The sequence below is a fragment of the Scomber japonicus genome, chromosome 9 (genome assembly GCF_027409825.1).
Source record: "Scomber japonicus isolate fScoJap1 chromosome 9, fScoJap1.pri, whole genome shotgun sequence".
Lineage (NCBI taxonomy): Eukaryota > Metazoa > Chordata > Actinopteri > Scombriformes > Scombridae > Scomber > Scomber japonicus.
Window position 1 is genome coordinate 28,497,895 of NC_070586.1, and position 9,478 is coordinate 28,507,372.

At 41.5% G+C, this 9,478-nt stretch overlaps 2 protein-coding genes across 2 annotated transcripts; both read right to left on the reverse strand.

The window, feature by feature from the left end:
• Window positions 1-1,222: 1,222 nt before the first annotated feature.
• Window positions 1,223-5,072, reverse strand: slc7a4 (solute carrier family 7 member 4). Its single transcript, XM_053325317.1, has 4 exons — window positions 4,091-5,072; window positions 3,257-3,960; window positions 2,944-3,052; window positions 1,223-1,440 (listed from the first exon to the last, which is right to left on the reverse strand). Exons 1-4 carry the CDS (start codon window positions 5,070-5,072, stop codon window positions 1,223-1,225), a joined length of 2,013 nt encoding a protein of 670 aa, XP_053181292.1.
• Window positions 5,073-7,068: 1,996 nt separating this feature from the next.
• dgcr6 (DiGeorge syndrome critical region gene 6) lies at window positions 7,069-9,271 on the reverse strand. Its single transcript, XM_053325434.1, has 5 exons — window positions 8,924-9,271; window positions 8,636-8,796; window positions 8,378-8,478; window positions 8,137-8,277; window positions 7,069-7,962 (listed from the first exon to the last, which is right to left on the reverse strand). Exons 1-5 carry the CDS (start codon window positions 9,025-9,027, stop codon window positions 7,885-7,887), a joined length of 585 nt encoding a protein of 194 aa, XP_053181409.1. The 5' UTR covers window positions 9,028-9,271; the 3' UTR covers window positions 7,069-7,884.
• Between the last annotated feature and the right edge of the window lie 207 nt (window positions 9,272-9,478).

Below are 9,478 nucleotides of genomic sequence, written 5' to 3' on the forward strand. Positions count from 1 at the left end.
CGGAGGCCTCAGAGAGATGAAGCACATCCCAGGTTTAACATAACAACTGATGTCTGCCAATATTCTACACTGCAAAGTTTGTGCTTGCTTTATATATCCAATAATCAAATGACCGACGTCACATGATAATAATATAAGAGCTCAAGAATGTGCTTTTACATCTGATCTTGTACTTGTAACAGGGATAGATGGGAAAGGGCTGCTGTTTCAAGTTGTATGAGAAAAAAACGGCAAAATTAGTGACACGAAAGAGAACAGGGTCATGGGATGAGATTAAGAAGATTAAGTGAACCACTGAAATGTTGTCCTGTCAATTAGCACAAATGACCTAAGGAGACAAATAGAAGTACATGCATAACATAGAGTTTACTCATATAATAAAGACAGAAAATCAAGCAGCAATAGGGACAATAAACTCGAAAAAACAAAAAACAAAGCTAAAGATGTTTGTATAAAAGCAAAAATATGAATGGTAATAATAGAAAAATAAAGCATAGTGGATTAGATGATTTGTCAGAAGCCACTATAGGCAGGGCAGTCTCTAAGTACCAAAGAGAAGAGATGGACTAAGAGGATCCAAATGATAAGTTTCTCCTGAGGCTTTGGGTGGGAGTTTGAGAAACAGGCAAAAATGTAAATCCACTAAAGTCTGTGCATTCCTCTGCTTAATTAAAAAAACGTGCAACACATGACTACTCACTACAAATCTCAAAGATGATATCTTCAAAAATGTTGTGAAATGTCCTCTACCATAACAACCCAATGACATTTTTGGTGAATATTGATTTTCCAGGTCCAGATCCATGTGAAAATTTAAAAAACATCCACTGAGTGTGCCTAACTAAAAGTTGTCACATAGAAAGCACCATATATAACCTACAACCACGTGGGTTTCGACAAACTGGCAAGTTTGCAAGAAAAAGAGCTGGTTTTAAAGGATGTAACACAATTTTGATGCTAGGAGTTACAGGACAGTAATAAAAGCTCTCTACTGTACATCGGAGTATTACAAGATATACAAATATGCTTCACAACAAGACAGAGAGCGTGCATCCCATCCTGTGGTGTGTATACATTTGCAGAGCGACAAGTACAGACTGTGGCAGGCCAGTCACACGCTAAAGGGAGTGAGATACAGAGAGTACAGTAGTATTAGTTGAGCGTATGAGTGTGAGACAACAGATAATACCAGGCAGTTGTAATGAATTTGTTTGGTCACAAATCATCTCTTTCCAGCATACTCCTCAGGTGTCGGGCCAGTGGAGGGGCTGATGTGGTGCGCCGAGGTATCCACTTGTCCATCGGGCTGGACAGACTGTACTGTCTCTACCAGGCTGCCGCTGGGTAGCACCACGTACCGGGCAGCCATGTCTGTGGGCTGCAGCTCCCGAATGCCCTCCTTACTGTGCCAGATACCATAGCCAAAATACACAAGGAGACCTGCGAAAAGGACACCATCAATCATTTTTATGTGGAATATTATGTTATGTTTTCTGTGAAATGATATGGCTGGTGATTTCCTATATTTTTCTTATTGTCAACAAAATTCATGTGTAGGGAGTGCTACTAAATTTCTCAAAGAACTTCAGCAAAAAGAGGTTGTTTTATGTATCACAACAAGCAAGTGAAGCTCTGTAAACGGATGCAGTGGTGTCTGCCTTACACAGAACTACTCTCTGGACATTGAGCATGTGATTGTTATTATTAGTCTTTGGAGTCTTTTCTGTACATCTTCTAATGAACTACATCTGTATCACAATGGAACATAGTGCAGTGGCTCATTAACATGCTTTTATAGTTTTAGGACAACAACAATGGTCTACTGCACAGAGGAATAAGATATATCAGAATTTGGATACACACTCAATACTTGTAAGTAAGATAAATTCGTTGTTGTTTTGGCTATAAGAAAAATATAGAAAATCACCAGCTTTATCCTTTAACAATGATCTTGCCAATGGCATGAGCATATGGGCAAAAGCTATAGACTTTTGATTGAGTAATCCATATAAACACCGCAAGTTAATATTATAAATTAAGTTAATCTTTCTGTAATACAAATTACAATACAATACAATACAAAGTATTTCAGAAGCCCTCAATATGTCCAAAGCTTCACATGTATTGTTGTCAATGAAATCTAATACTTCCTTATATCAAACAAAAAAAGTTTCATGTGACATATGATTATTGCGGATTATCCTCTTTGACGTAGTATTGATAACTTGGTTTGAACTCTTTCCATCTAAACTGTGAGTCAGAAGAAGAAATCCCATGCTTCAGAAAGTTGTTTTTTTTCCCAGCAGCTGCCATTATGGAAGGTAATTGGTCATTCCTTTCTCTAGGGAAAAGGAAATCTGAGAGAGAGAACCTAGCCTAAGGACCTGTCAGGTGTAATATTCCACGAGTGTGCATCTTGTTAACTTGGTGCAGTCTGACAGTTGTATTTAAATGGTTTACTGGTCCAGAGAAGCCTTAAGCTAATCGTGTCTCCCCAGAGTAACCCCCCCCCCCCCCCCACACCCACACCCACCCACCCGGATTGAGAGGGAGGTTAACGCTGTTTGACCACTATCTACATCCTAAGAGGGTGGCTGACAGAAAAGAAATGCCTCTCTGCCCTCTTAGAGAAAAGAGAAAATGTTTAATTTGATTTTGTAAAATAATTCAGTACATTAAGTTCATTAGAAACAGTGGACAGATGTTTTATGGCAGTGTTTTCGAACGACTTCCTGAGATAACATTCATTTCATATCATGTGTGCACAGTGGATTAGTTTATCTCTGAGTAACCAACATTACCCTAACAACCACAAATGAGGTGTGGAAGTTGTATACCAAGTGATTTTTATGTTCAGCAACCAATGTATTTGTTTCATAGGAATATATTTCAGATATGGAAAAGCTGAGGTTTTTGGAGCGACCATGTTTTCTGCATTCTTACCTATGGCAATCCAAACAGTGAATCGAATCCAGGTGAGATAGCTGAGCTTCATCATAAGGAACACATTAATGAGGATACTGGCACCTGGAGTCAATGGAACCAGAGGTACCTATACAACAATAAAACTTCAATCATAATCCAATCATAGTTTTCAATCATGTAGTTTTCACAGCAGTAACTTTTGCTTTCAAATAAATTGGCGCTCATGTAAGGTTCAAACTACTAGTGAAAAACAGAGACATTCAATCACCATATTACACACAGTTGAACTTGAAGTTTGTATAATAGTTTTTAAAATCATTAAGGAGCTCACCTGGAATGTTTTGCTGTCGGTTTGCGGCTCATGAGCCCATATGAGTGCCATGCTGAGAACGTAAGCTAAGCTAAAAATCACGAGCAGCATTGTGAAACTCCAGAGCGGCAGTTGCAGCTGGTTATTTCCAAATTCCAGCACAACACAGAGAGATACTGAGCTCACTATCAGAGTCAGCACGCAGAAGGCCACCACCTCGCCCGGCTCACAGTCCCCCAGCAGCTTGCCCAGGTACGGTTCCCAGTATGCCCTCAGCTGCCCAACCCCTCGGCGCTCGCTTTTCTGCCTCTCTACCAACTGGAGTTTGTCAGAAAAGGACTCATACTGCTTCAGCTCCCCGCTGTCCTCAGTTATGGTCTGAGACTCTGAGGGAGCAGGTGAAGGCTCAGCGTTGGGGTTGGGAGATGTAGAAGCAGTTCCCTTGGAGCTGATTTTGTCAGGTTGGAAGCGAAGCACAATAACACTAGCTGCCACAAAGGTGTATGCCAGCAGGGTGCCGATGGACAAGAACTGAACCAAGGCCTCCAGATCAAAGATGAGAGCCATGGTAGCCATGAGGATTCCAAACACCAGAATAGCATTAACAGGGACTTTGGTGACAGGATTGACCCGTGCAAAAATGGAGAAGAACAACCCATCCTCTGCCATGGCGTACACAATCCGAGGGAGGGAGAAGAGATTACAGAGCAGCACGGTGTTCATGGCTAGAAATGGGAACAGAGAGTCATTAGTAAAACATAGATGGAAATGTTGCAGTATGTAGTCAGTACCTCGGCTACCCACAATGCACTACAATGTATGTCAGATAATACTCAACACAGGTTTGACACTCACCACAGATGGAGCCTATTGCCACAATAATTCCAGCCCAACTGTAACCACGACGGAAAAAAGCATCTGCCAGAGCTGAGTTGGGGTCCAGTGTACTCCAGGGTACCATTAGTGTGAGCACTGTGGAGACCAGGATGTAAGCTGTTGCTGCCAGTCCAAGGGAGATCGCTGTGGCAATGGGAACAGCTTTCTGTGGGTTCTTTGCCTCCTCACTTGAGGATGCGATCACATCAAAGCCCACAAATGCGTAGAAGCACGTGGCCGAGCCTTCCAGTATTCCAGACAATCCAAAAGGTGCGAAACCCCCTTGTTTCTCGCCCCAATTTTCTGGTTGAGCCAGCATGAAGCCAAAGATCAGGATGAAAATAATGACACACATGCTAATGACGGAGAAGATGTGGTTGAGGTAAGAGGACACTTGAACACCAAAGGAAATGAAGAACGAGGCAACTACTAGGATCCCTGCAGCAAGTAGATCAGGGTAGTGGGCAAGGAAGGGTATGTTCCACTGCATAACATGTGTTTCTGTGAAGTTTTGGATGGCGTGGTTAAAAATGGAGTCTAGATAACCACTCCATGCACGTGCCACGGCAGCGCCACCAATCATGTTCTCCAGAATCACATTCCAACCAATTAGAAAAGCCCAGACCTCTCCCACAGAGACGTAGGTAAACATGTAGGCAGATCCTGTTTTGGGAATGCGTGCTCCAAACTCTGCATAACAAAAGGCAGCCAATAAAGAAGCAAATCCTGCAAAAATGAAGGATATGATGACAGCAGGCCCAACCATGTCTTTAGCAACTGTGCCTGTCAGGACATAGAGCCCAGAGCCAACCATGCCCCCGACACCCAACAGTGTCAGGTCCAGGGTTGAGAGGCAGCGTTTCAGCGACGTGGCCATCATGTCATCATCCAGTGTCTTGAGTCGGTTCAGTTTCTGACAAAGGCGCACTGCTGGTGCGCAGCCTCTTGAACAAGTTGCCATAGCTACAGTAGAGTTAGACAGGCCAGCTGGGCAGTATAGTATTGTAACAGTCACACTGGATCCATTACCATCCTATGAAGCTGACCTGCAAGACAGAGACACACAGAGCATAAGCTAAATATTGACAAATGTAAAGGGGAAAAACTGAAAGGGTGCTGGTTTATGTGGCCTGACTTGTTTAACCTGTTTATGAATTCTACTTGAAAATTGACTCAGTATCTACAGAATGAAGGTTAGACTTTATGCAATTGATGTTCACATTCTAGCTGTTTGGCTGGATGGGCAGACTACAGGGTGGGGCCTCTTGATTGGCTCAAACATTTTAAACAGGAAATACTAATTTAGTTACAAATGATCACCTTACTTCTTCCATGCTATAGTGCCAAAGATTACCTCTAAATTTTTGTTAAATTTAGTGCAATAAATCCCACTGTAAGGAGTATGAGCACATTTACTTATTTAAATGAAACATACACACACACACACACACACACACATACACACACACATACAGTCAGCATGCCCATTTAATGATGTGGTCTGTAAGGAACCACTGAAAGTTTATCTATCAAGGTGTTGCAATTGCAACGTGTGGCAGCGGACAGTCAAGGCCAGTCCACGTCATCTAATCTAAAGCATCGGGTGCGCTGATATAAAAAAAAAACAAAAACAACTAACTAAAATAAAGGAACATAGTTGATGTAGACTAGATCATGTTTTCTTTTTTTTTTAATGATTTGTCTGACTGCTAACAATAAGGCCGGACTCCACTTACCATCCTCCTGGCAGTGCAACATCCGATCCCTACCCTCGATAGGCATATGGCAACAACAGGATGCCTCGGTTATAATTACGTAACGCTTTATTCCCCTCTAGAAATAAAGCTACAACCACAAACTAAAAAACGACCCATTTACACAGGCCTGTTCACATCCAGTATATATATAACCTATCTGTGTATACCCGTGCTACAATAAGCGACGAGTAGATTAAGCATCATTTTTTTAATACCAAATTAATAATTCATAACAAAATGGAAACGCAAAAAGAGGATCGTTAGTGCAGTAGGTAAGCTTACTCCAGGATGTACTGAAAATGTTGCGCTGCTCTGCATCCGTATGTCAGCTGTGTGTGTGTGTGTGTGTGTGTGTGTATATGTGTTTTCCCCCCCTCCATACTCTCTGGATTCCCTTTGTAACCACAAGAGGAGAAACGACATTTACAACATCATAAATACTATAATCGCTTTACCGTTGTTGTTCAGGGTGTCCCATCTGTGCTGCTGCGGGTCCGCTGCTGACAGAAGTTGCCGGGGTGCATCGTCTGATGATGGAGCAGAAGGTGCGCCGAGGAATAAAACCAACATGTACTGCCTGGACTGCTTCTTAAAGGCACAGTCACCTTTCTGCTCCAGCTGAAAGGGTCTTCCCCACCGCGCCCCATCCATTACCAGAGAGAGGGCGTGTGTGGAGGGTGTTCCCAGACCAAGGCTATGTGAATATATGTGAACATACTTGAGAATCACAAGCATAAATGTGTTAGTTTAGTAGGCGTCTCACATCAAAAAATTATGTATTTGAATAAGTGGTTAACAGATTAAATAAAAGAATCAAACAGAAGGAAGCTTACTTTTCTTCAGTGTCAATAAACATTAAGGGAAGGCGCGTTTGATCACTGTTTCAGACCATGGGGCAGTCATTAAACACTGCCAGGAGACTGAAGAGGCAACAGGGATATTGGGGGGCGGGGGGGGGGACACAGTAAATTACAGTGTGGCTATGTGTCTGACTATGGAGCCTTTTTTAGGTGACCATGAAAATGTGTGAAGAAGATTGATGTGAAAAGGAACCTGCTGTTGGAATGGGTGTGAGATCAGAAGCCAGCAAGGGCATTGATGCAATGATGTGAATACAGAGATACATGAAGAAATGATGTTATTGAATTTCACAAAACACTACGACAGACACTTTTGAAACATTTGTTTTAATGAAAATATATATAAATGTGATGGAAAAACAACACTACATAACATAATTTTCATTCAGAAAAAAAACAAACCATGTATTTAAAGTATATATCTACTCTGCTTCTGCTTCTTGGGTTGAATCCTGATTGATACTGAAAATGTGTATATCTATGGGGGAAACTGTTCATTGAAAACAATGTAAATGTACTCAACCACTAATTTGCCCAACAGTCTCAACACAACTATAAAGAAACTGAACAGATAGAAAATAATATATACAATAAAGCAGCCCAATATCAGAAAAAGTGTGGAGTAAACATATCAGAACACTCAAATAAATACACAATAAAGGCATTTCACATTTCTTTGATGGCATTTTCACTATTTCAGAGAGCAATAAAACATGGAAAGTTACAAATTTCAGCTTTAATGTTGTTGTCAGTATAGTATTGCTGCTGAGAGTTGGGTCCCCATACACACACATCAGCTACAATTAATTTCTGGCTGAGCCTGCTCTCTTATTACTGTGCTCAAAAGTGCTCACCATTATTAATGTCTTTGAGGTATTTCCAGCAAAATTAATTTCACAATGTGTGACATATAAATGCTTTAAACTCTGTTTTGTCACAACTATTTGCTCCCCTTAAAGAACATATGTCTTACATGTAAACCTGAGACAAACAGATTGTGAGGTTGAATATTACACTCATTACAACAAGTGATAAAGACTTCTTTAACATGTTGCTGTTGCTTGGCCACACAATGTTGAATCTCACAGTTACTGGAATGTGAGCGTACACTGTCTGCCACCATTGTATGGATTTCCTTCTCCCTTTAGTCTTTGTCTCATAGGATACCAGACTGTGACTCCTTCTGTTGAAGCTTGAGCACCAATTCAAGTAGATTCATCTGCATCGTCAGCTCCTGAAATAATAACCAACAGTTGAAGGGCAATTAGTTCAGATTTACAGGTACAGGACATTGCCATCTGCTGGACACTTGTCTGTGTCATAAAATGCATGTTTTCTATGCTACCCTACTGTTTGGGGTTTCAGTATGCATTTTAACTATAGTGACTAAACAGGTTCAGAGTTTAACCTGAGGATTAGTGGTGATGTAAAACCCAGGGACTCCAGCCTTCTCCAGGGTGTTCTGCTGGTCTATCACTTTTTGATCAATTTCCGCTACAATCTTCTTATCCATCATTCTCTGCTCCTCTCGTACACGGATTTCCAGAGCCTGACAACATAACACACAACTGTGTGAAGACCAAAAAGTATAAGGCAATAACCACAGCCATTTTAATCACCAGAGGACTTAGGCTGTATCAACGCCTTACCTCTTGCTCAGCTTGTTGATTTGATTTGAGGAGCGCAAGGTTGTGAGACTTGCATGACTGTAGAGCTTCTTTGTGCTTCCGTGCAAGATCCTGCTTCAGTGCTAAACACAAAACACAGTAGTCAAGCAGCACATCAACATTAACGTTGAGCAGGTGCAGGTTTGGTACTTAATATGGTTCCTTATTTGAAGGGTTTCCCAGTTTTACTCAGCAGTTATAACAATAACAGGCATGAAACTCGCTTCATGGAGCACCAACCTTGGTGTTCACAGTGCAGCTTTTGCCTCTGGTTGTACAGATTTTTCTCTGTCAGGTGCTGAATATCCAGGAGCCCCTGCACTATCTCATACACTGTCCCATCGATGAGTGCCAGAGCTAGGTCACTCAGTGTGTTGTAGGACAGGCGCTGCTGGAAGGAGCTACCCATGGAAGAAAACCAATATCAAGATGCAGTTATAAAACAACAACCCACAGACAAAACAGAGACATTTAATTTATACTCTGGAGTCAGCCAAGGAGTCTTCCCAGAAGCTAAGGAAACATTACCTTGGTAAATCTTTGACTAAGGTTTGCAGTTCTGATAACAGGTAGTAATGTCTCTCTTGTTGTTTGGTAGAATCACCACCAATTACTCCGGGATAACCATCCATGCCCTCAGCTAGGAAGATGAAAACAGCACCAAGACGCTGGTCAATACATTCAGCTAGCAAACAATAGCAGGTTGGGCTAGTTTAACAACTATACTTAAAACTTCTCAGAAAGAATAAAAGTAACCTGGCGAAGAGGCGGCTGCATCTAATGATCTTCGTAAGTTAACAACACACAATTATAGCTACTAAACCGACTTAATGGTAAGAAAATGATTGTTTTTGCAGCTATAGGTGTAACGGTGCAATTAGCTCCTATTCTGTCTGCAGAGGACCCCTTGTTGGTGGTTGTCAAGCTGCCTGTCTGTAATGTGTAAAAATAAAATGGTGCGTGTAGTAGCTCAATATGTCCGCCAGGTGGTGCATTGTACCAAGTAAGAGGCTGATGACTCTTAGGTAGGCTATAACCATGAACCACACACGTAGGGTGTTTATAAATGAGTAAAACAGCATA

What these genes read in the sequence shown, in the direction of transcription:
- slc7a4 (XM_053325317.1), bottom strand. Translation starts at nt 5,072, where the DNA reads ATGGCAACTTGTTCAAGAGGCTGCGCACCAGCAGTGCGCCTTTGTCAG. An exon ending in GGCAATAGGCTCCATCTGTG is followed by an intron (nt 3,961 to 4,090) that starts GTGAGTGTCAAA and finishes TCCCATTTCTAG; the next exon opens with CCATGAACACCGTGCTGCTC. An exon ending in CACTGTTTGGATTGCCATAG is followed by an intron (nt 1,441 to 2,943) that starts GTAAGAATGCAG and finishes TCCTTTTCGCAG; the next exon opens with GTCTCCTTGTGTATTTTGGC.
- dgcr6 (XM_053325434.1), bottom strand. Translation starts at nt 9,027, where the DNA reads ATGGATGGTTATCCCGGAGTAATTGGTGGTGATTCTACCAAACAACAA. An exon ending in ATCAACAAGCTGAGCAAGAG is followed by an intron (nt 8,278 to 8,377) that starts GTAAGGCGTTGA and finishes TTATGTTGTCAG; the next exon opens with GCTCTGGAAATCCGTGTACG. An exon ending in ACATCACCACTAATCCTCAG is followed by an intron (nt 7,963 to 8,136) that starts GTTAAACTCTGA and finishes TTATTATTTCAG; the next exon opens with GAGCTGACGATGCAGATGAA.